The 27,569-nt window shown below is 40.1% G+C and overlaps 1 protein-coding gene and 1 long non-coding RNA gene across 2 annotated transcripts in view; both read right to left on the minus strand.

The window, feature by feature from the left end:
• The window catches only part of glsl (glutaminase like), a 68,639-nt gene that overhangs the window by 23,968 nt on the left and 17,102 nt on the right, over positions 1–27,569 (minus strand). The window contains 5 exon segments of the mRNA XM_039807903.1: positions 1,300–1,412; positions 2,779–2,845; positions 4,292–4,424; positions 5,866–6,022; positions 7,701–7,750. Of these exon segments, the coding sequence (XP_039663837.1) occupies positions 1,300–1,412; positions 2,779–2,845; positions 4,292–4,424; positions 5,866–6,022; positions 7,701–7,750 (520 nt within the window).
• On the minus strand, positions 11,522–22,100 carry LOC120563618. The gene is made up of 2 exons (XR_005639986.1): positions 20,982–22,100; positions 11,522–12,405 (listed from the first exon to the last, which is right to left on the minus strand). It is a non-coding gene; the product is annotated as an uncharacterized LOC120563618 (long non-coding RNA).

Genomic DNA, 27,569 nt, shown 5'->3' on the forward strand with positions numbered 1-27,569 from the left:
GTAAGACGAGTGCTTAGGGACGTCTACAAATTACAACACCGAAAAGAGATGCAACAAAAATATTTTTTAATTTAACTTCTTTTTTTAAGTAAGTGCTGTAGTATAACTAGCAGGAGACAAGTAATAATTGAGGTAAGTTTGGAGACATTAACTTATTTAATCATTAAATTAATAAATATTTTTGATGTATTTCTTTTCAGTGTAGTAATTTGTAGACGGCCCTAAGCACTCGTCTAACTGCCGGCAGCAGCAGCAGCAGCAACAGAGAGCTGAAGAGAGCAGGCAAGTGTTCATAAACTTCTGGTGTACTTACAAACTTTCCAATCCATCGTTTTATGAGTACATAACCTATATATACTAGTGTAGACCTTTGGTATCATTTCGGGCATTATTAGTGGGGTAACTATACAAACGTGGGTCCATTAGCCCCTGCGCTAAGCTGCTCAGTGGCTAACGCTACTCTACGCTAACTCTCCCAATGTTAGACCCAGGTGAAAAAAGCTTCTGGGGGAGTGTTTGGCGCGAGGTCATGGTGCAAAGGACCCTAGGGTGAATTACTCCGAACCATCACTTTAAGGTGTCTCCCCCTGCTGGAATTCAGATAGAATGCAGGTTTAAGGACTCTCCCCCTGCAGGTATTCAGATATAATGCAGCTTTAAGGAGTCTCCCCCTGCAGGAATTCAGATAGAATGCAGGTTTAAGGAGTCTCCCCCTGCAGGAATTCAGATATAATGCAGGTTTAAGGAGTCTCCCCCTGCCGAAATTCAGATACAATGCAGGTTTAAGGAGTCTCCCCCTGCAGGAATTCAGATATAATGCAGCTTTAAGGAGTCTCCCCCTGCAGGAATTCAGATATAAAACAGGTTTAAGGTGTCTCCCCCTGCAGGAATTCAGGTAGAATGCAGGTTTAAGGAGTCTCCCCCTGCAGGAATTCAGATATAATGCAGGTTTAAGGCACTTCTGCATTTGCAGCACTTTGGCGAACCGGATGCTTTGTCCATTAATATCAACAGTCTACGGATCAGACCCACATTGTGTCCCAATTGGCAGCGGCAGATGACTGCCTACTGTCGCACAAAATGCTTGCCCTTGGGGGGAATTGTTGGGTCTTAGTGAATTATAGAGTGTGGTCTAGACCTATCTGTTTAGTGTCCTGAGATAACTTCTGTTATGATTTGACACTATAAATGAAATGTAATCATATTAAATTAGATAGAGGTTGTGGGAATCCCTTAAGGAAAGTAGTACAGAGGAATAAGAGAGGGTCTGAAGACGTAAATCCGATCAGAAAAGAGGACCTGTGGAAGGTGCTCCTGTCCACTGATCCTTCAGCGTCCTGCAGTTTTCTCAGATGGAAGAAACATTCTCTGAGCCGAGGGTCGGACCTGTGCAGCCCGGAGCTCCAGATCGCCTGACGGAGAAAACAAACAGCGTTCCTCAAACCTCTGAATAATCAGAAACACAAACACCCCCCAAAAAATACATGTACAAACACTACAAATACTTCCTCACAACAGTCAATTTGTGTTAACTTTGGAAATAGATTTTTTCACGGCAGACATGTTGACATGTCATAGTAGGAAAAGCACAGGTGTATTCAAAACGATTACTGGCTGCATTCCACTTAGGAGAGACCCTGGTATTAAACCATTACTGATGGCTGCATTCCACTTAGGAGAGGTCCTGGTATTAAACCATTAATGATGGCTGCATTCCACTTAGGAGAGACCCTGGTATTAAACCATTACTGATGGCTGCATTCCACTTAGGAGAGGTCCTGGTATTAAACCATTACTGATGGCTGCATTCCACTTAGGAGAGGTCCTGGTATTAAACCATTACTGATGGCTGCATTCCACTTAGGAGAGGTCCTGGTATTAAACCATTACTGATGGCTGCATTCCACTTAGGAGAGGTCCTGGTATTGTGCATGCTGACTCACTGAAATATCTTACTGGGACACTTGATGGAACTGAGCCATCGTTAAGGTGATCAATCTCAGCTGTGCTTTTCCTACTAGGACAAGTCAACATGTCTGCTGTGAAGAAGGTCCATAAGAATTTGATCCATTGTCTGCATGTAATAAACTCACATCCTTTAAAGGTACCCTGCCATACAAAACCGTTTTTCGTTGCATTTTTTAAAATATGTCAGGTCCATATGTGTGTGTGTTATGTGGTGAATGTGAAAATGAACTGCTACCTCCTCTGTCAGCTCTAGCCACTGAACAGAAATAAGCAGAGAAATCAGACCAATCACAAAAGCTGGTCAGTCTGACATCATACTGCCTGAGCTCATTACTATTCATGAGCTCGCCCAGTTGCTCTGGGAAAAGGATTCTGACAGCCAGGCTCTCATTGGCTAGCTGTTAGCCAATCAGATTCAAACAGCTTAGCTTGTTGAATATTAATGAGAACAGGCAGAAATCGAGCTGAGTCTTCCTGCAGGCTTTCTATACCACGCTAGAATGGCTTGAAACAAGGTAACCACGGTTACAGAGTCCATGGTAGACCTTCAGACATCACCACAAAGTCATAAGATACAGCAGGGCACCTTTAAATATTTTACCTTTTTCACACTGCTATTATTGCAAAAAAAAAACAACACTTGTTGCTTTCAGTAACATGAAATATTTGCCTCCCGTGCAGCGAAGGATATCGTCTTGCAGAAACCTTTTAGAAAATGTGAGTTTTCTTAATTTTGAATGATGTATGATGTATGATGATGTCTTGCCTTTTCGCTGCATCGTTTTTTTTCCGTAAATGATTAAAAATTACCTCAAAGAACTGGTTGATGTTAATTCTCCCGTCTGAAGCGAAGCTGTCAAACAAGATATCAGCTGCCCTGAAACCACAGAGGAGCTCCATCAGGAGGGGCGCAGGATCACAAAACTCACGGTTGCCAGAATATTATTTGGGCATTTCCGCCTTTAAATAACAAGACAGCTTGCATATGAAAGAGGAGAGAGAGAGGGAAGAGATGCAGGAAACCCTGGGCCTCTGCGTCAAGGAACATGCCTCTATATATGAGCGTGCGCTCTACAAACTGAGCTACCCACTGTAGAGGGAATTCTGTCTAAAATAAGGCCTGAAGGCCTGTCAAATCTGACCCCAAAGTGGCAGTTCGTCAAGGCCACACCCCAACCCTCCACCCTAACCCTCAGATACAGGGGACCACTAAGGTCTATATAAAAGAGAATTCAGATACAGTATTAGGGGACCACTAAGGTCTATATAAAAGAGACTTCAGATACAGTATTAGGGGACCACTAAGGTCTATATAAAAGAGACTTCAGATGCAGTATTAGGGGACCACTAAGGTCTTTATAAAAGAGACTTCAGATACAGTATTAGGGGACCACTAAGGTCTATATAAAAGAGATTTCAGATACAGTATTAGGGGACCACTAAGGTCTATATAAAAGAGACTTCAGATACAGTATTAGGGGACCACTAAGGCCTATATAAAAGAGACTTCAGATACAGTATTAGGGGACCACTAAGGTCTATATAAAAGAGACTTCAGATACAGTATTAGGGGACCACTAAGGTCTGTATAAAAGAGACTTCAGATACAGTATTAGGGGACCACTAAGGTCTATATAAAAGAGACTTCAGATGCAGTATTAGGGGACCACTAAGGTCTATATAAAAGAGACTTCAGATACAGTATTAGGGGACCACTAAGGCCTATATAAAAGAGACTTCAGATGCAGTATTAGGGGACCACTAAGGTCTATATAAAAGAGACTTCAGATACAGTATTAGGGGACCACTAAGGTCTATATAAAAGAGACTTCAGATGCAGTATTAGGGGACCACTAAGGTCTATATAAAAGAGACTTCAGATGCAGTATTAGGGGACCACTAAGGTCTATATAAAAGACATTTCAGATACAGTATTAGGGGACCACTAAGGTCTATATAAAAGAGACTTCAGATACAGTATTAGGGGACCACTAAGGCCTATATAAAAGAGACTTCAGATACAGTATTAGGGGACCACTAAGGCCTATATAAAAGAGACTTCAGATACATTATTAGGGGACCACTAAGGTCTATATAAAAGAGACTTCAGATACAGTATTAGGGGACCACTAAGGTCTATATAAAAGAGACTTCAGATACAGTATTAGGGGACCACTAAGGCCTATATAAAAGAGACTTCAGATACAGTATTAGGGGACCACTAAAGTCTATATAAAAGAGACTTCAGATACAGTATTAGGGGACCACTAAGGTCTATATAAAAGAGACAGCTGATGTAGGTGAGAGTGATTTGGGGACTCACCCTCTCCGTTTGGACGGACTCTGCTGGGGGGGGAACCAGGGCTGGGCGGGGGGGCAGCCTCTGTCCTCCGGCTGGACCACAGCCTGGGGGAGGGGGGGCTTCAGGCAGCCGTTACCGGCCGACACTGAGACCACTGCACAGAATATCAAAATCAAAACAGTCTCTTTATTGTTATGACAGTGAAATATGTGTCAATGACTTCACTTCCTGTTTCTGTCTCCGACAACTGTTGTCAATGTCTGGTTTTAAGAGAGCAAAAAAGTCAACATGGTCATTTTATTCAACATTATTGAATTATTATTATTATTTGTGTCATTTATTTCTGACCTTTTTTTGACACTTTTTCCGACATTTTTCGTGCTTTTTTTCTACTTTTTTCAGATGTTTTTGAAGGGTTTTTCATTGTCAGATGTTTACTAACTGAGCAGCTTTATATGAGATATATAACAGGCCTAACAGAAAATGTTCTGTATTTTAACTGTAGCTACACACAACATTTCCGGTTTTTAGATAAGATCAATAATTAGATATGATTTCCTTTAAATGAGGATTATTATTGCCCATGAATTCCAAACATAATTGTAAAAGTCGTGGTAATAAGTTGGTGTTTACACATGGTAGAGAAATTAAGCATTAAACGCAAAAATAATAAATAAAAAAGCGCCAAAAACATTGACAAAAGCGCCAAAAGTGTAGAAAAAGAGACCTAGAGAAAGTGTGAAGTCTTCTGGTAGCTGTGCCGAGAGAAATCTCAATCATTCCCAATCTTACAGAGACGGAGAGCGTAGGTATATGTAAGGAGATAACATAGACACAGGCTAATTACTGATCACTAACATGCTAGTTAACATTAGTCATTAAACCTAAACTCATTGTTGTGCTGTTGTTTATTATTATTGTTGTTATTATTATCCCCTTGTTTGTTTCCATTTAATGTACTTAATGATGTGCGTTGTTTTTTTAATTTCAATTTTATTTTATTATGTGTATTTATATATATTTATATATTTTTTTATTATTATAATTTTTAAAAATCTTATTTACTCACTTATTTGTTTTCCTCCGAGACGATTGTTGGTTAAGGGAGGGAGGGAGGGGATTTTATGACTGTTATTGTTTGTTCATTGTGTATTGTTTATTAATAACAACTGAAAACTTAATAAATAAAGTTTTGAAAAAAAAAAGTAATTAAACCTAAACAGCTAATGGAAGTCCAAACTGCCTGTGAGCTTCTCCTGTACTATACGGTAATTCCTCTACTGTGTGACAGTAAGTCTCGTGGTTATGACCCAATCGTTAGCCTATTGTTATAAAAGCGTCTGCTACGGAGCCATAACGTGAGCTACAAGGTAATGGAGCCTTTTATACATTGTCGTGTTTCTTTAGAAATAAACAACGGACAAATAGAGTCTTTAAACTCTTCAGATGTAAAGTTATTCTCTGTCAGAGTGACGTCAGAATGAATGGGAGTCAATGGGATGCTAACGGGAGGTGATGGCTTGGTAGCATCAAAATGGCGATAACTGATCACTGATCTGAAACAGATGTTTTATTTCTGAAGCTCAGTGTCGTACCTGCAGGTCCGGGACTGACCAGGCTGACGGGCTTCTGGACCAGACTCTGGACTGGGTTCTGGACCGGCTTCTGGATCAGGCTCTGGACCGGGTTCTGGACCAGACTCTGGATTGGGTTCTGGATCAGGCTCCGTGGTGCTGGACGGGGGGCTGTATCCTAGAAAACAACTTTAGAAAATTAATTAAAAAATATTTATAAAAAATAATGATAATAATAATCCAAAATAATTAGAAATAAATTAAAATTATTCAAAACAAATCATTATAATAAACAATATATTAAAACATAAGAAATAGATTCAATATATATTAATTGAATAAATAAGAAATAAAAAAAGAAATTAATCTAAATAATTAACAATAAATTAAAACATTGGAATAAATTTAAAAATAATTAAAAATAATTAAAAAATAACTAAGAATAAATATGAAATATTTAAATATGTTAAGTATTAACATTATTAAAAGCAAAAACCACATTTTTGCACTCACACACACTCACACAGACACACACATAGATACATATTTGTTGAGATTGACAACATGATAATATGAGTGTAATATGTGGAGATTAACATGATAATATGAGCGTAATATGTGGAGATTAACATGATAATATGAGCGTAATATGTGGAGATTAACATGATAATATGAGTGTAATATGTTGAGATTGACATGATAATATGAGTGTAATATGTGGATATTGACATGATAATATGAGTGTAATATGTTGAGATTAACATGATAATATGAGTGTAATATGTGGAGATTAACATGATAATATGAGTGTAATATGTTGAGATTGACATGATAATATGAGTGTAATATGTTGAGATTAACATGATAATATGAGTGTAATATGTGGAGATTAACATGATAATATGAGTGTAATATGTGGAGATTAACATGATAATATGAGTGTAATATGTGGAGATTAACATAATAATATGAGTGTAATATGTGGAGATTAACATAATAATATGAGTGTAATATGTGGAGATTAACATGATAATATGAGTGTAATATGTGGAGATTAACATGATAATATGAGTGTAATATGTTGAGATTGACATGATAATATGAGTGTAATATGTTGAGATTAACATGATAATATGAGTGTAATATGTGGAGATTAACATGATAATATGAGTGTAATATGTGGAGATTAACATGATAATATGAGTGTAATATGTGGAGATTAACATAATAATATGAGTGTAATATGTGGAGATTAACATAATAATATGAGTGTAATATGTGGAGATTAACATGATAATATGAGTGTAATATGTTGAGATTGACAACATGATAATATGAGTGTAATATGTGGATATTGACATGATAATATGAGTGTAATATGTTGAGATTGACAACATGATAATATGAGTGTAATATGTGGATATTGACATGATAATATGAGTGTAATATGTTGAGATTGACATGATAATATGAGTGTAATATGTGGAGATTAACATGATAATATGAGTGTAATATGTGGAGATTAACATGATAATATGAGTGTAACATGTGGAGATTAACATGATAATATGAGTGTAATATGTTGAGATTAACATGATAATATGAGTGTAATATGTGGAGATTAACATGATAATATGAGTGTAACATGTGGAGATTAACATGATAATATGAGTGTAATATGTGGAGATTAACATGATAATATGAGTGTAATATGTGGAGATTAACATGATAATATGAGTGTAATATGTTGAGATTAACATGATAATATGAGTGTAATATGTTGAGATTAACATGATAATATGAGTGTAATATGTGGAGATTAACATGATAATATGAGTGTAACATGTTGAGTCTACCTGGTTCTCAGCGATCCTCTGTTGGCTCTCGTCTGTCATCCCTCCATCTTCTGCCAGAGAAGAGAAACTCAGTCAGTCTGCTGTTACTTTAATAAACTCAGATAGTAGTAGTAGTTTTAAGAGAATTTTTTGGCCATTTTTAGGCCTTTATTTTGAAGACATGACTGTCAGGTTTTCCTGGACTCTCAGTTTGTTTTCACCATCATCTCTGTCTTCACCTGTTGAGTTAATTAGTTCAGTGTCATCACCTGTGTCTAGTTTTGTTAAATCATCTTCACCTGTTCTGTTCTCATCACCATCTTTGAATTTAAGTTCCCGTTTCTCACTCCTCAGTTGTCGGTCAATGTTTGAGTATTGCACTCACTGTTTCGAGTTTGGATCTTGCCTTTTTGAATAAACCTTTTGAGTTTTTGCATCTTCGCTTGGACCTCCTCTTCATTCTGCCTCAGACGTGACAATGACAGGGGAGAGAGAGGGGGGAATGACCTGCAGCAAAGGGCCGCAGGTCAGAGTCGAACCTGCGGCCCGCTGCATCGAGGAGTAAACCTCTATATATGGGCGCCCCCTCTACCAACTGAGCTACCTGGGCGCCCTGATTGACAGCTTTTTAAAAGCCCGAACCCCTTTACACTCCGACATTATTCAAATGTGCGCACATGCACACACAGACACACACACACACACACAGACACACACACAGACACACACACACACACACACACACACACACACACACAGACGCGCACACACAGACACACACACACACACACACACACACACACACAGACACACACACACACACACGCACACAGACACACACGCACACACACAGACACACGCACACACACACACACACACACACACACACACACACACACACACACAGACACACACACACGCACACACACACACACACACAGACACACACACACACACACACACACACAGAGACACACACACACACACACAAGTGCGTGGCACTATCTTTGTGGGGACCCGTCATTGACATAATGCATTCCCTAGCCCCTTACCTTAACCATCACAACTAAATGTCTAACCTTAACCCTTACACTAACCTTAACCATCACAACTAAATGTCTAACCTTAACCCTTACCCTAACCTTAACCATCACAACTAAATGTCTAACCTTAACCCTTACCCTAACCTTAACCATCACAACTAAATGTCTAACCTTAACCCTTACACTAACCTTAACCATCACAACTAAATGCCTAACCTTAACCCTTACACTAACCTTAACCATCACAACTAAATGTCTAACCTTAACCCTTACACTAACCTTAACCATCACAACTAAATGTCTAACCTTAACCCTTACCCTAACCTTAACCATAACCTAATTCTAACCCTAATCCTAAAACCAAGTCTTAACCCTCAAACAGCCCTTTAAAGTTGGGGGGTCCAGCATTTTGGCCCCACAAAGCTGTCCGGACCCCAAAAGTATACTGTATTCCCAGTTTTTGGACCCCACGAATGTAGTTAAGCAAGAACAGATACTCACACACACACACACACACACACACACACACACACACACACACACACACACACACACACATACACAGACACACAGACACACACACACACACTCACAGTTCCTTGGCAATTGCAGGGAAGTCAAAATGAATGGGACTTAATAATAATTACATTTAATAATATAGTTTGAACAAGTTAGGCGGGCCTTAAAAAGCCTAACATGTCCCCCAAAACTTAATTTATTGGCTTGTCCCCTGAAACAGGAAGCTATTTATTTAAATTTTGTGTCCCTTTTGTCACCCTAGTGTTGCCTTTCCTTCCTTCTTTTTACAGTTTTTTTCCAAGTTTTTGTCCCCTTTCTTCATCATCATCTAAATGTGTTCCAGGTCCAAGGCTGTTGTTTAGTAAATCTATCTCTGACATCGCTGGATTCTTCCTCTTTATAGAGACTTTTATTTCTACCAAATATTATTAGCAGGGCTGGTTAGTGGGTACATGGCTTAAAAACACTGTTCAAAGGGGGAACATTATGGAAAAAACGCTTGAGAACCAGTGAACTATTGTACTAGCGTTTTGTTCTCCATGTGCTAAAGAGTAAATAAGACTTTCTAAAGCTGAAAGCATCACAGAGCATTCAGGCGTACAGAGCAGTCCTCCCACATATCTGCTGACACAATCAAGCTTTGTTTATTTCAGATTAAAGATAGGTTTCGTTGACTGTGTGACTGAGACCTGACGTACAACATTTACATAATGCTTTGACTGTAAAAGTTTAACTGAAGACTATGTCTATGTTCACACTTGTGCTGCTGCACAGAAACAATGTGATGAATTACAGTGTAAAGATAATGTAAAATAAAATCTCTTTAACACTTCCCAGCAATAAATCAACGAGGGTTAAGTTTGACCAGCTGTTCAAATCAATCCAAACTCGTAAAATATGGACGTTTGGACAGTGGCTGTCAGCGTCACATAAATGTACCTTTTTCTTAAGCCCACCCACCATCTTTGTCTTCACCTAACAGCATCTAAACCAAGGGGGGGTAAGCTTTGCTTCAGAACTGGAACCTCCTATGGCGCCATTGTGATGCTACCAAGCCATCACCTCCCGTTAGCATCCCATTGACTCCCATTCATTCTGACGCCACTTTGACAGCGAATAACTTTACATCTGAAGAGTTTAAAGACTCTATTTGTCCGTTGTTTATTTCTAAAGAAACACGACAATGTATAAAAGGCTCCATTACCTTGTAGCTCACGTTATGGCTCCGTAGCAGACGCTTTTATAACAATAGGCTAACGATTGGGTCATAACCACGAGACTTACTGTCATACAAAACAGCTGAAGACACAAGCTTTCAGTTGACTGAGCTATCATTTTTTATGTTTTGTATGATGTTTTTTTAATTGTTATATTTGTTGCTTGTGAAGCACTTTGTGATTCTCTCTGTCATAGGTGCTATATAAATAAAGCTTACTTACTTACTGTCACACAGTAGAGGAATTACCGTATAGTACAGGAGAAGCTCAGAGGCAGTTTGGACTTCCATTATCTGTTTAGGTTTAATGACTAATGTTAACTAGCATGTTAGTGATCAGTAATTAGCCTGTGCCCATGTTATCTCCTTACATATACCTACGCTCTCCGTCTCTGTAAGATTGGGAATGATTGAGATTTCTCTCGGCACAGCTACCAGAAGACTTCACACTTTCAGACAGGTTGCTCACGTCACATCTACGTCTTCAAGCTCAGTTGGAGGCTAAGTAACGCTGGCGAAAAGGGACGCCAATAGTCCTGACCCAGCGTGTTTTAGTTAAAGCGCGTAATATGACTCTAAAGGAGACTGTTAGCGTCAATAACAACGCCAAAGGCACCTGACCAAGCGTCCATATCTCACGCGGAGTGAGAATGTGTTGTTTAAATACACCACATGTAAAGCTCACATGTTTGCCCACCTAGTTGTTGTAGCTTCAATGTTTTGTCGCTTTTGAAGTTTTTGCCAATTTTGCCGATGCTTTTGGCCCGTTTTCACGATGATGATTTTGCCACTTTTTTTTTGATGGCCAAGTTACTTTTTTTGCTGACTTTTAAGTGAGAAAGCTATATAAGACACGCAATAATAAAGTCAAACATGTTTGTCAAACACTTTTTTGATGAAATAAAAGCATGTCAATAAACTCTACATGTCTGGCCCTTGATGTGAGTCTTATTTTCCAGTTTGACCCTCCTGAAATACAGAGTGAAAGGTGTGGTGATGGTGGTGAACCGGTACAACCAGGAAGAAAAGCATGATGGAGAAATCAGCCACATCAGTCAAACAGGTTTTTCTTTCCAGAGCTGATTTTTATTCGTGATAAACAAGTGCCACACAGTTCCTCAACTCTGTACAAGCATGTATTAGGCAGATGGACAACAGAAGCAGTACAGTACATTAAACTTATATTCTTTATGTAGCTGCATACTTCTGAGACACAATACCTGGCCATGACAAAAACAAAAAACTTAATAGTGTTTTTCAACCTTTTTTGAGCCACGGCACATTTTTTACATAAAAAAACCCCAAAACTGTTACAAAATGACACATTGTAGCCTAATAATCAGAATCTGCATTTTTCCTTTTGAAAATGTATCCATCGCTGTCGCAGGCTTACATCAATGGTCTCGGCCCTACTGCTTACATCCTGGCACTGTCACCAGGTGGCAGTAATTCTATTGTCTTAAATCAACAAGGTCATTATTGCGCTATACTGCCACCTACTGACATAGAATAGCATTTAATTTATCTGCCAGTCATCACATTGCAGGCACAGATGCGCAACAATGGCAAATTATTTGCAGTAACTCAATAAAAAAAATTTGTTGGACCAATTAAGTAAAATCGGATAATTTCTCAGTGGCACAGTGGTTGAAAATCACTGACTTAATATATAAAAACTTAAACTAGCAAACACAGTCTAAAACTACACTTTAAAAAAATCCAAGTAAAAACTCAAATGAAATAAAACTAATTGAAAATTCAAAACTATCAATCTTACATCAAAGAAAAGCCAAACTTAACAAAGCCCTCTGCCCACTCCCCTCTCTCCGAGCCCCTACACTGCTTTTCCTCCCGGTATACACACCTACGCTCTCTACCAACACCTTTATACAGTGAAGAGCACTGAGACAATCCCACAATAACTTTCAACATATATTTACAACTTAACCTCACCAGTATACTGAATCCATACACAGAATACAAATGACTGTAACCTAAAAAAGACTGAATTAAATGCATAATAATCTGAAGACACACCAAACAAAAGCCAAACTTAACACAGCCCTCTACCCGCTGCGCTCTTTCCTAACAAGGTCATCCCCCCCCCAAAAGAGAGAGAGAGATCTGTAGAGGTTACCAAAATAAAAGCACAAAAACATAACAAAATTAACTTAGGGAAATGTAGCAGAAGATATTCCTTTTTAAACCAAAACATCAGAGCAGGGGGAATGAGAGGGGGAAACAACAGAGCAGGGGGAATGAGAGGGGGAAACACCAGAGCAGGGGGAATGAGAGGGGGAAACACCAGAGCAGGGGGAATGAGAGGGGAAACACCAGAGCAGGGGGAATGAGAGGGGGAAACGCCAGAGCAGGGGGAATGAGAGGGAGAAACACCAGAGCAGGGGGAATGAGAGGGGAAACACCAGAGCAGGGGGAATGAGAAGGGGGAAACACCAGAGCAGGGAGAATGAGAGGGGGAAACACCAGAGCAGGGGGAAACACCAGAGCAGGGGGAATGAGAGGGGGACACACCAGAGCAGGGGGAATGAGAGGGGAAACACCAGAGCAGGGGGAATGAGAGGGGGAGACACCAGAGCAGGGGGAATGAGAGGGGGGAGACAGCAGAGCAGGGGGAATGAGAGGGGGGAAACAGCAGAGCAGGGGGAATGAGAGAGGGGAAACACCAGAGCAGGGAGAATGAGAGGGGGAAACACCAGAGCAGGGGGAATGAGAGGGGAGACAGCAGAGCAGGGGGAATGAGAGGGGAAACAGCAGAGCAGGGGAATGAGAGGGGGAAACAGCAGAGCAGGGGGAATGAGAGGGGAGACACCAGAGCAGGGGGAATGAGAGGGGGAGACACCAGAGCAGGGGGAATGAGAGGGGAGACACCAGAGCAGGGGAATGAGAGGGGAAAACAGCAGAGCAGGGGGAATGAGAGGGAACACACAGAGCAGGGGGAATGAGAGGGGAAAAACCAGAGCAGGGGGGAATGAGAGGGGAAACCCAGAGCAGGGAAAGAGGGGGAAACACCAGAGCAGGGGAATGAGAGGGGGAGACACCAGAGCAGGGCAGAGCAGGGGGAATGAGAGGGGAAACACCAGAGCAGGGAGAATGAGAGGGGGAAACACCAGAGCAGGGGGAATGAGAAGATATCAGATCAGAAGCTATTCCTCTTTAAACCCAAACATAGCGATGTAAAAAGCCTACGTATAACTGAATAAATCTGCAGTGTTGATATGAATGAGTTATTGATAAAGGTGATTTATATATTTGTATATATATATAATATTTGTCTGTTGTTTCAACATCTTTGACTCTAAATTAAACATGTTGCACATTTGTCTTATCATTTGTTGTTGTACTGTACATATCACCTTCAACACCATGACAACCAACGACATAATCAGGACAACATGGTTACCAGACATCATCATCTTCTGTGTCTGTTGTTCTGCAGTAGGGTTGGGTATCGTTTGGGTTTTATCCGGTGCCTAAACGGTGCCTGAATTGTAGTACTCGAGTCCGGTCTTGGACTCGAGATGGCTTTTTTATGGTCTTGGACTTGTCTCGGTCTCTGCCGCTGGTCTTGCCAAATATGGCTTTTGGTCTCGAACCGAGTCCTGGTGTCTTTATTACGTTTATAATAATATTGGAGGGAAAGTGAAACACTGGCCACCTGATAACCAATCACACGCTAGATTGTCTTTGCACGCCCCCCTGCCTCTGCGTGCCCTGCTAACGTTAATGCCATTAACGTTACTGCCACACATTGTAACAAACGAAGATGTCCACCAATTCTGCCATAATCAAATTTGGTTATAGAAATCACCAGGAATTTCTCAGCACTGTGCTTAAAAAGAAACACAGAGCAGACTGCAAATTCTGCAAAGCAATTTTGGGAAACCTGTGGGACAACGTCAAACTTGATAAGACACCTGCAGAGGACTCTGACTTTTTTGGACTCGGTCTTGACTTGGTCTCGACTAGTCCTGGTCTTGGACTCGACAAAGGTGGTCTTGACTACAGCCCTGATATATTTATAATGTATATAATATAAAATATAAAAAAGGAGCACAAAACGACAGTCGGCGACATTACAGAACGACTTATTGCTAAGGTCACATGGTCAAAATTAAATGATTTATTAATAATGTAATAACAATAACTTAAAACAATGACTTATTTCACCAGTAAATTGCAGCTAAACGACAAGCACCAAATAGGAAAAGGGTATTTTACAACAACTTTGAATGCACGACGATGCTTGTGAGTTTCAAGTGAACGCACCGTCAGTGTTGGCAGCTGCAGTCAGACTGTTAGGTCCCGCTGTTGGAATCCTCTACAGGGAAATACACTTTACACCTCTTAACGTTAGCTGTCAGCATTTTAACCGTTGTGTTTAATCCAGCAACGAGCTAACGGTAACGTAGCGTCCCGTGCAGCGATGCTTCTGAAAAAAAAAGTCAGGCACCGAAATTTTCTGTGTTTTTAGCCCCCAACGTTGCCTTCCAGACAATGGTTATGTTTAGGGTTAAGGTGAGGGTTAGCTGCCTGGAAGGCGACGTTGGAGGCTTAAAACACCATTGAGCAAAATTTTCGTTCTTATTCGGTTTCATTACTACCGTTTACATCGGAACCGGTGGACAATTGGCACCGCGTTTCGGTACCAAACCCATTCTGCAGAGGTTCACTGGTATAATCTTCAGTGGGAGATTTTTCTGTGTTTTAAAGTATGGAAACATCTTCTCACTGAAAGTGTGTGTGAAGGTGTGTATGAGTGTGTTAGTATCAGGATCAGAGAACGACAATTCTTTACTGTTCCAGTCCAGAGTCACTCTGATCCTCTGGAGCTTCTTCTGCACTACGAGATCAGTGTCTGGAGCTGAAGGGGAGACAGTGCTGTATTTACCTTTAAAGAACCATATTGTCCATAGCCCAGACCGTATGTCTCCCTTCCTCTGGGCAGACTCTGCTAACACACCCAATTCCCAGTCTGTACTGTCTCCAACTTCGACATCCCACCTGTGAGTCCCGGAGTCAAAGCCCTCAGAGCCCAGGACAGAGAAGGAATAATGAATCCTCTCTGGATTATCAGGAAACTGCTGATACTTTCCTCGTCTCACGCTGGTCAGATCTTTAGAGAGGATGAGTCTTGGTTGAGCAGTGTTTGGGTCCAGAATCACAGGAGTGCAGGAGACCATGTCCTTCATCTTGTTCCAGATGTTGAAGCTCAGGTTGCCCAGGTGTTTGGCCTCGTCTATCAGAGCTCCTGAGAGCAGCTGTGGCTCATCCAGCAGGGGGCGCTGCTGGACTCTTTCCACTGCAGCCCTGTAGTTGATCAGGAATGAGACGTCTTCAGCTCTCAGCTGCTCCTCTGTGGCTCTGACTGTGTCTGAAAGAGCTGCTATCTCTCTGCTCAGAGCCTCCATCTTCTCCTTCATCCTCTGACTCTTCTGCTCCTCTTCCTCCCTCAGTGCAGCCATCCTGGCCTCCTCTTCCTCGTCTAGAAACCGGCGAAGCTTTTTAAACTGATCCTTAATCTGCATCTCTGTGCGTTGGGCCTGGATCTTCAGGTGTTCTGCTGTTTGATCAAACTTCACTTTAATTCGTTCAAAAACCCTTAACTTCTCCTTTAAGGGCTTCAGAGTTTCCTGAAGGTCCTTCCTGGGTTGTCGTGTAACTTCATCGATGGGTTTGAATCTGTGGTTGGTGTGTTCTTCTGAATCTCTGCAGGCGTAGCACACTGGCTGCTGATGGTCCAGACAGAAGAGTTTGAGTTTCTCAGAGTGCGGACTGCAGCGAGCCTCTGAAGCTCTCTGATCGCTCTCCAGTAAGAAACTCTCACACAGGTTCTTTAACACCAGGTTCAAAGGTGGAATTAATTTCCGAGATATTTTCTTACAAACTGGACACTCACGTCGTTCTTTCTCCGTCCACCGACTCTGCAAACAGTCTCTACAGAAGCTGTGGGTACATGACAGGATGACAGGACATCTAAAGATGTCTTGGCAGATTGTACAGTGGAGATCTTCCTCTAATCTGGACGCCATTTAGTCTCTGAGTGAAGTAGAAAACACAGCAGACAGACAGCTCAGCCACTCACTGTTCCCTGAAATGTACTTTCACCTTGAGTCTTTGTTCTTGTAAAAGCCTCGTTCAGTTTGTTGAGTCAGCAGCTGGTTGAGGTTGTAGTATTCCAGTATTCCCTCCTGTAAATGTCCCCTCTCGATTTTGAACTAAAGGTGAATGTTATCGTCCGTCTCTCAGTGTGTTTGTGTTGTCTCAGTGAGGCACGGCCACATCTCATTTCCTGGTTTGCCTGAGGCGAGTCAGGTGCAGGGTGTAACTTTATAATTACAGTTTGACTGAAGTGTTGCTAAGCACCAGACCCAATAACATCAGATAGACTTTATTAATCCCACACTGGGGAAATTCCTGTGCTACAGCAGCTCAAAAGAAAAAATATGTACACACATCAGAATAACACAAATACACATTAAGTAGACATAGGAGAGAAAAAATAAACATACATTATATGAAATAGAAAAAAATAGAATTATAATAATAATAAAACATATAACATATTTACACAATAAACACTCTTATATGAATAGACCGTATATAAACACAGATATACAGATGAATAGAGATGACATAATGCACAGTTGAAGGTAACAGAGATTAATAAATAAATATGCATAGTGCAGTATATTGTCCTGTGATGGCTCATATTGCAGAAACAGCTAGCAGTGCTACATTATGATGTTGCATTAAAGAGTCTGATTGCTGCTGGAATGAAGGACCTGCGGTAGCGCTCCTTCTTGCACTGAGGGTGCTGCTCAGGGAACTCACAGTCTCATGTAGGGGGGTGGGGAGGGTGAGAGGTGTTTCCCATGATTGATGCCAGCCTGGCTAACAGGCTGGTGTCCAGAGAGGGCATCCAAAACAGAGCTAGCCCTCTTCACCAGTCTGTTTAGCCTTTTCTGGTCCCTCTTTGTGCTCCCAGCTCCCCAGCGGAAGAGGGACTGTGGGTGCGATGTCTGCAGCTGTGACACAACAGTGTGTAGGAGCTCACATGCAGCTGTAGCATCGGCCGAAGGGGATGTAGACCGTTATCGCAATGATTTGCGAGAACTCCCTCGTCAGCGTGCTAACCGCTAGCAACTCAATATCTTTAGTGCAGCGTTGCTCCTTAACACTGATAACGATGCCTCTGCAAAATGGCCTCAGGAAAAAACTTCAAAAGTAGTTTTAGTCGTGCAACAGAAAACTCAGATTGGACAGATAGTCTAGCTAGCTGTCTGGATTTACTAGGGTGACCAAACGTCCTCTTTTGCCTGGACATGTCCACTTTTTACGTACTGTCCGGGGCAAAATTGTCCAATTTTCATTGTTTTCATTGTACTTTGTTGTGTGACGTACTTCCCGAGAGGCTGCCTTGTGGGCGGCTCTGCGACGCGCACATACACACACCAAAAAACAACAAAAAAAGAGCGAGAGAAAAAAAGAAGAGAGCAGAAAAGGAAGAAAGAAAACAGGTACCAGACTAGACAGGTACCAGAGCAGACAGGGACCAGAGTAGACAAGTACCAGAGTAGACAGGGACCAGAGCAGACAGGGACCAGGGCAGACAGGGACCAGGGCAGACAGGGACCAGAGTAGACAGGGACCAGAGTAGAAAGGTACCAGAGTAGACAGGGACCAGAGCAGACAGGGACCAGGGCAGACAGGGACCAGAGCAGACAGGGACCAGAGCAGACAGGGACCAGAGCAGACAGGGACCAGAGCAGACAGTAAAATAAAAAAATAAAAAGGTAGAAAAATAGATTGCGAGCCAGTCAGCAGCTCTGTGGTGATGAGTGGGCAGCAACTTCATTTAGATACGAGCAGACTCCACTAAAGGTTCCTCTACAGACCACTAATGACAGGGTGTTACACACACACACACACACACACACACACACACAGAGTCATACACACACATACACAACGCAAACGTTGTCAACAAAACTCACTGAAAATCCAAAATACTTCCACACTGGCAACTTCAGTGAAAGAGGAGGGGGCTCAAGTTCTGTAGATGGGTCTCCTGCATCTGCAGTTGCCATGCTGTCTTCTGATTGGCTGTAGCTATATTAGAGGTTAACTCGCAGCACTTCAACACGTGTGTTTTTAGACCACTTGACAAGCCGACCGGACGTGACGTGAGTGCACGGCAGCATCGACGATTCCATTTTTTTATTCGAAGTTCGAGATTGTGACTTAATTTCGGTCGATTTCAAATTAAAATCGTGACATCATTAAGCCAGAGACACACCGAGCCGATAAGCGGGTTGAGTGTGACTAGAGTCTCTCAAAATCTGATGAAAATCTTTTAACCTGACCTGTGTGAAATGTTTTGCAAAATGTTTTTCAGTTACAAGGCTGTAGTTACTTATACTGGAGTGAAGTTTTTGTCGCTTATGTTGACCTATTCTTGCCTTTCTTCCTGACTTTTTTCTACTGTCTTTTTTTCTTCAAAGTTTTTATTACTATTTTCGACCTATTCTTGCCTTTCCTTCCTTCTTTCTACCGTCTTTTTCCAAGTTTTTGTCCCCTTTCTTCATCATCATCTAAATGTTCTCCAGGTCCAAGGCTGTTGTTTAGTAAATCTCTCTCTGACATCGCTGGATTCTTCCTCTTTATAGAGACTTTTTTTCTACAAACAATTATTCCCCCTGGTTAGGGAGTACATGGCTTAAAAACACTGTTCAAAGGGAGAACATTATGGAAAAAAGCTTGAAAACCAGTGAACTATTGTACTAGCGTTTTGTTCTCCATGTACAGAACTAAAGAGTAAATAAGACTTTCCAGAAGCTGAAAGCATCACAGAGCATTCAGGTGTACAGAGCAGTCCTCCCACACATCACAACAGTCACCGAAACCTATTTTGAATCTAAAAAAAAATAGGTTTCGTTGACTGTGTGACTGAGACTTGATGTACAACATTTACATAATGCTTTGACTGTAAAAGTTTTACCAACGACTATGTCTATGTTCACACTTGTGCTGCTGCACAGAAACAATGTGATGAATTACAGTGTAAAGATAATGTAAAATAAATCAAGGAGGATTAAATTTGAACAGCTGTTCAAATACACCACACATAAAACTAGAGGATGCCGAGGTCAAAGATTTTCACCCCAAATTAATTTAGTTTCACAATACATTTTTGCCCACCTAGATGTTGTAGCTTTTTCAATGTTTAGTCGCTTTTTCTGAAGTTTTTTTCACTTTTGCCGATACTTTTGGGGCTTTTTTTTCTTGACTTTTCTTGATTGAAAAAAGAAATTCTCAACGTTTGTGCCACTTTTTCCATTGTTTTTGGCCCATTTTCCGAAGGTTTTTTTTCCCATGTTTTTGTCGCTTTTTTCTTTGATGGCCAAGTTACTTTTTTGCTGACTTTTAAGTGAGAAAGCTATATAAGACACGCAATAATAAAGTCAGTGATGTTTGACTTTTTTGATGAAATAAAAGCATGTCAATAAACTCTACATGTCTGGCCCTTGATGTGAGTCTTATTTTCCAGTTTGACCCTCCTGAAATACAGAGTGAAAGGTGTGGTGATGGTGGTGAACCGGTACAACCAGGATGAAAAGCATGATGGAGAAATCAGCCACATCAGTCAAACAGGTTTTTCTTTCCAGAGCTGATTTTTATTCGTGATAAACAAGTTCCACACAGTTCCTCAACTCTGTACAAGCATGTATTAGGCAGATGGACAACAGAAGCAGTACAGTACATTAAACTTGTATTCTGCTACATACTTCTGAGACACAATACCTGGCCATGAGAAAAACTAAAAACTTAAGTGTTTTTCAACCTTTTTTGAGGCACACCACCAACCAAAAATGTTACAAAATGACACATTGTAGCCTAATAAGATCAGAATCTGCATTTTTCCTTTTTAAAAATCTATCCATCGCTGTTGCAGGCTTACATTGATGATCACGGCCCTGCTGTCACCAGGTGGCAGTAATTCTATTGTCTTAAATCAACAAGGTTATTATTGCGCTATACTGCCACCTACTGACACAGAATAGTATTTAATTTATCACATTGTCATCACATTGCAGGCACAGATGTGCAACAATGGCAAATTATTTGCAGTAACTCAATAAAAAAATGTTGTTGGACCAATTAAGTAAAATCAGATAATTTCCCACAGCACACAGGACAATCTCTCACGGCACAGTGGTTGAAAATCACTGACTTAATATATAAAAACTAAAACTAGCAAGCACAGTCTAAAATCCAAGTAAAAACTCAAATGAAATAAAACTAATTGAAAATTCAAAACTATCATAATCTTACACCAAAGAAAAGCCAAACTTAACAAAGCCCTCTGCCCACTCCCCTCTCTCCGAGCCCCTACACTGCTTTTCCTCCCGGTATACACACCTACGCTCTCTACCAACACCTTTATACAGTGAAGAGCACTGAGACAATCCCACAATAACTTTCAACATATATTTACAACTTAACCTTATACTTATACCGATATACTGAATCCATATACAGAATACAAATGACTATATCCAAAAAAAGACTGAATTAAATGCAGAATAATCTGAAGATACACCAAACAAAAGCCAAAATTAACACACCCCTCTACTCGCTCCCCTCTTTTTTTCCTGACTAATCCCCCCAAAAAGAGAGAGAGAGAGAGATCTGTAGAGGTTAGAAAAGCCTACGTATAACTGAATATATCTGCAGTGTTGATATGAATGAGTTATTGATAAAGGTGATTTTATAATATTTGTCTGTTGTTTCAACATCTTTGACTCTGAATTAAACATGTTGCACATTTGTCTTATCATTTGTTGTTGTACTGTACATATCACCTTCAACACCATGACAACCAACGACATAATCAGGACAACATGGTTACCAGACATCACCATCTTCTATGTCTGTTGTTCTGCAGTAGGGTTGGGTATCGTTTGGTTTTTTTTCCGATACCGGTGCCTAAACGGTGCCTGAACCGAAATATATATAATATATTTCAGGGCTGTAGTACTCGAGTCCGGTCTTGGACTTGAGATGGCTTTTTTATGATCTTGGATTTGGCTCGGACCCGCTGGTATTTGGACTTGGACTTGTTTCGGTCTCAGCCACTGGTCTTGCCAAATATGGCTTTTGGTCTCGAACCGAGTCCTGGTGTCTTTATTACATTTATAATAATATTGGATTGAAAGTGAAACACTGGCCATCTGATAACCAATCACACGCTAGATTGTCTTTGCACCCCCCCTGCATCTGCATGCCCTGCTAACGTTAATGCCACACACCGTAAAATTTGTCAAATTTGGTTATAGAAATCACCAGGAATTTCTCAGCACTGTGCAGAGGACTCTGACTTTTTTGGACTCGGTCTTGACTTGGTCTCGACTAGTCCTGGTCTTGGACTCGACAAAGGTGGTCTTGACTACAGCCCTGATATATTTATAATGTATATAATATAAAAAAGGAGCACAAAACGACAGTCGGCAACATTACACAACGACTTATTGCTAAGGTCATATGGTCAAAGTTAAATGATTGATTAATAATGTAATAACAATAACTTATTACAATGACTTATTTCACCAGTAAATTGCTGCTAAACGACAAAAACAAACACCAGATGGGAAAAGGGTATTTTACAATAACTTTGAATGCACGACAAGGCTGGCGGGTTTCAACTGAACGCACCGTCTGTGTTGTTTTTCCGATGTCGGCAGCTGCAGTCAGACCGTTATGTCTCGGTGTTGGAATCCTCTACAGGGAAATACAGTCACACTTTACACCTCTTAATGTTAGCTGTCAGCATTTTAACCGTTGGGTTTAATCCAGCTACGAGCTAACGGTAACGTAGCGTCCCGTGCAGCGATGCTTCTAAAAAAAAAAAGTCAGGCACCAAAATGAGGCACCGAAATTTTCCGTGTTTGGTGTTTTTAGCCCCCAACGTTGCCTTCAATGGTTATGTTTAGGGTTAAGGTGAGGGTTAGCTGCCTGGAAGGCGACGTTGGAGGCTTAAAACACCATTGAGCGAAATTTTCGTTCTTATTCGGTCTCATTACTACCGTTTACATCAGAACCGGTGGACAATTGGCATCGCATTTCGGTACCCAACCCTATTCTGCGCTCACAGAGAGGTTCACTGGTAAAATCTTCAGTGGGAGATTGTTCCGTGTTTTATAGTATGGAAACATCTTCTCACTGAAAGTGTTTGTGAAAGTGTGTATGTGTGTGTTAGTATCAGGATCAGAGAACGCCAATTCTTTACTGTTCCAGTCCAGAGTCACTCTGATCTTCTGGAGCTTCGGCTGCACTTTGAGATCAGTGGGTTGATGTGACGGGGAGACAGCTCTATATTTACCTTTACAGAACCATATTGTCCATAGCCCAGACCGTATAGGTCCCTTCCTCTGGACAGACTCTGTTAACACACCCAATTCCCAGCCTGTAATGTCTCCAACCTCGACATCCCAGCTGTGAGTCCCTGAGTCAAAGCCCTCAGAGCCCAGGACAGAGCAGCGGTCATTAAACCTCTCTGGATTATCAGGAAGAGGTTGTTTCTCTCCTTCTTCTACACTGGTCAGATCTTCAGACAGGATGAGTTCAGGATGAGCAGTGTTTGGGTCCAGAATCACAGGAGTGTAGGAGACCAAGTCCTTCATCTTGTTCCAGATGTTGAAGCTCAGGTTGCCCAGGTGTTTGGCCTCGTCTATCAGAGCTCCTGAGAGCAGCTGTGGCTCATCCAGCAGGGGGCACTGCTGGACTCTTTCCACTGCAGCCTTGTAGTTGATCAGGAATGAGACGTCTTCATCTCTCAGCTGCTCCTCTGTGGCTCTGACTGTGTCTGAAAGAGCTGCTATATCTCTGCTCAGAGCCTCAATCTTCTCCTTCATCCTCTGACTCTTCTGCTCCTCTTCCTCCCTCAGTGCAGCCATCCTGGCCTTCTCTTCCTCATCTAGAAACCGGCGAAGCTTCTTAAACTGATCCTTAATCTGCTTCTCTGTGCGTCGGGCCTGGACCTTCAGGTGTTTAGCTGTTTGATCAAACATCACTTTAACTTGTTCAAAAACCTTTAACTTCTCTTTTATGGGCTTCAGAGTTTCCTGAAGTTCCTTCTTGGGTTGTCGTGCAGTTTCTGAAGCTCTCTGATCTCTCTCCAATACGTAGGCCTCACAACGGTTCCTTAACACCCGGTTTGGTTTTGACTTTGAAGATGACTTCTTACAAACTGGACACTCACGTGCTTGTTTCTCTGTCCAGCAGCTCTGCAGACAGACTTCACAGAAGCTGTGGTTACATGACAGGTAGACAGGACTTCTAAAGATATACCTGCAGATTGTACAGCGGAGATCTTCCTCTAATCTGGATGCCATTTAGTCTCTGAGTGAAGTAGAAAACACAGCAGATAGACAGCTCAGCCACTCCCTGTTCCCTGAAATGTACTTTCACCTTGAGTCTTTGTTCTTGTAAAAGCCTCGTTCAGTTTGTTGAGTCAGCAGCTGGTCAAGGTTGTAGTATTCTAGTATTCTAGTATTTACAGTATTCCCAGTATTCCCTCCTGTAAGGTGAAGGTGAATGTTATCGTCCGTCTCTCAGTGTGTTTGTGTCGTCTCAGTGAGGCATGGCCACATCTCATTTCCTGGTTTGCCTGAGGCGAGTCAGGTGCAGGGTGTAACTTTATAATTACAGTTTGACTGAAGTGTTGCTAAGCGCCAGACACAATAACATCAGATAAGATAGACTTTATTAATCCCACACTGGGGATATTCCAGTGCTACAGCAGCTCAAAAGAAAAAATATGTACACACATCAGAATAACACAAATACACATTACAGTTTTTTTCAACTGCTTACACACAAAATCCTTTCATGTCACATGTCCAAAAATTTACTATTTTGCAAAAAATTGTTTGCCATTTGATGCAAATGCTTCATTTTGAGATGTGTTTATTGTATTTTGAATGCAGTGTTTTATTTTGAAGGATATGTGAGGCATCTTGCATTTGTGTGTGCATTGTTGTGAATTGTGTGTGGAGTTTTGAAAAAATAAGACAGTTTTGAAAATGTGTGTAAGCAGTTGGAAAACACTGTAAGTAGACATAGGAGAAAAAAATATACATAAAGTAGAAGAAATAGAAAACATTGAATTATAATAATAGTAATAAAACAAACATATACACAGATATACGAGTAAGGTGCAGATGAATAGAGATGACATATTGCACAGTTGAAAGTAACAGAGATTAATACATAAATATGCATAGTGCAGAATATTGTCCCGTGATGGCTCATGTTGCAGAAAAAGCTAGCAGTGTTACATTATGATGTTGCATTAAAGGTCCCATGACATGGTGCTCTTTGGATGCTTTTATATAGGCCTTAGTGGTCCCCTAATACTGTATCTGAAGTCTCTTTTATATAGGCCTTAGTGGTCCCCTAATACTGTATGTGAAGTCTCTTTTATATAGACCTTAGTGGTCCCCTAATACTGTATCTGAAGTCTCTTTTATATAGGCCTTAGTGGTCCCCTAATACTGTATCTGAAGTCTCTTTATATAGACCTTAGTGGTCCCCTAATACTGTATCGCTTATATAACCAGGGTCCCCTAATATGGTGTTTTATATAACCTTAGTGGTCCCTAATCTGTATCTGAAGTCTCTGTTATATAGACCTTAGTGGTCCTAATACTGTATCTGAAGTCTCTGTTATATGACCTTAGTGGTCCCCTAATACTGTATCTGAAGTCTCTTTTATATAGGCCTTAGTGGTCCCCTAATACTGTATCTGAATTCTCTTTTATATAGACCTTAGTGGTCCCCTAATACTGTATCTGAAGTGTCTTTATATAGACTTAGTGGTCCCCTAATACTGTACTAAGCTCTGTTATATAGCTGGGCCCCTAATACTGTATCTGAAGTCTCTTTTATAAGGCCTTAGTGGTCCCCTAATACTGTATCTGAAGCTCTGTTATATAGACCTTAGTGTCCCTAATATTACATATATTGTGGTCCCTAATACTTTCTCTTATTGTTGTTCTTACTGTTCTGAAGTCTCTTTTATATAGACCTTAGTGGTCCCCTAATACTGTATCTGAAGTCTCTTTTTATATATGCCTTAGTGGTGCATATGTTCTCTACATAGGTTACCAAAGGCATTAATAACTGTTTTAGTTATGGTTTTAAGCTTATTCAGTATTGTTAAATACTTAATTAAGTGTTAGTTAAGGTGCATATGTTCTCTCGTTACAATAAGTCTGCCAAAGAACATTAATATCTGTTTGGTTTGGATAAGGCTTATTCAGTATTGTTACACATTAATTAAGTGTTAGTTAAGGTGCATATTTCTCTACTTTACAATAAGTCTACCAAAAGCATCCCTAATACTGTGTATCTGATGTCTGTTATATAACCTAGGGGTCCCCTTATACTGTATCTGAATTCTCTTTATATAGCCTTAGTGGTCCCCTAATACTGTATCTGAAGTGTCTTTTATATAGACCTTAGTGGTCCCCTAATACTGTATCTGAAGTCTCTGTTATATAGACCTTAGTGGTCCCCTAATACTGTATCTGAAGTCTCTTTTATATATGCCTTAGTGGTGCATATGTTCTCTACAATAAGTTTACCAAAGAGCATTAATAACTGTTTAGTTATGGTTTAGTAAGGCTTATTCAGTATTGTTAAATACTTAATTAAGTGTTAGTTAAGGTGCATATGTTCTCTACGTTACAATAAGTCTGCCAAAGAACATTAATATCTGTTTAGTTATGGTTTAGTAAGGCTTATTCAGTATTGTTACACATTAATTAAGTGTTAGTTAAGGTGCATATGTTCTCTACTTTACAATAAGTCTACCAAAGAGCATTAATAACTGTGTATTGATGGTTGGGTAAGGCTTATTCAGTATTGTTACACATTAATTAAGTGTTAGTTAAGGTATATATGTTCTCAACTTTACAATAAGTCTACCAAAGAGCATTAATAACTGTGTATTGATGGTTGGGTAAGGATTATTCAGTATTGTTACACATTAATTAAGTGTTAGTTAAGGTGCACATGTTCTCTACTTTACAATAAGTCTACCAAAGAGCATTAATAACTGTTTATTGATGGTTATGTAAGGCTTATTCAGTATTGTTACACATTAATTAAGTGTTAGTTAAGGTGTATATGTTCTCTACTTTATAATAAGTCTACCAAAGAGCATTAATAACTGTTTAGTTATGGTTTAGTCAGGCTTGTTCAGTATTGTTAAATACTAAATTAAGTGTTAGTTAAGGTTCATATGTTCTCAACTTTACAATAAGTCTACCAAAGAGAATTAATAACTGTTTAAGTATGGTTTATTAAGGCTTATTCAGTATTGTTACACATTAATTAAGTGTTATTTAAGGTGCATATGTTCACTACTTTACAATAAGTCTACCAAAGAACATTAATAACTGTTTATTGATGGTTTATTAAGGCTTATTCAGTATTGTTAAATACGTAATTAAGTGTTAGTTAAGGTGCATATGTTCTCTACTTTACAATAAGTCTACCAAAGAGCATTAATAACTGTTAAGTGATGGTTTAGTAAGGATTATTCAGTATTGTTACACATTAATTAAGTGTTAGTTAAGGTGCATATGTTCTCTACTTTACAATAAGTCTACCAAAGAACATTAATAACTGTTTATTGATGGTTTATTAAGGCTTATTCAGTATTGTTACACATTCATTAAGTGTTAGTTAGGTGTATATGTTCTCTACTTTACAATAAGTCTACCAAAGAGCATTAATAACTGTTTATTGATGGTTGGGTAAGGCATATTCAGTATTGTTACACATTAATTAAGTGTTAGTTAAGGTGTATATGTTCTCTACTTTATAATAAGTCTACCAAAGAACATTAATAACTGTTAAGTGATGGTTTAGTAAGGATTATTCAGTATTGTTACACATTAATTAAGTGTTAGTTAAGGTGTATATGTTCTCTACTTTACAATAAGTCTACCAAAGAGCATTAATAACTGTTAAGTGATGGTTTAGTAAGGATTATTCAGTATTGTTACACATTAATTAAGTGTTAGT

The sequence above is a fragment of the Perca fluviatilis genome, chromosome 8 (genome assembly GCF_010015445.1).
Source record: "Perca fluviatilis chromosome 8, GENO_Pfluv_1.0, whole genome shotgun sequence".
NCBI lineage: Eukaryota > Metazoa > Chordata > Actinopteri > Perciformes > Percidae > Perca > Perca fluviatilis.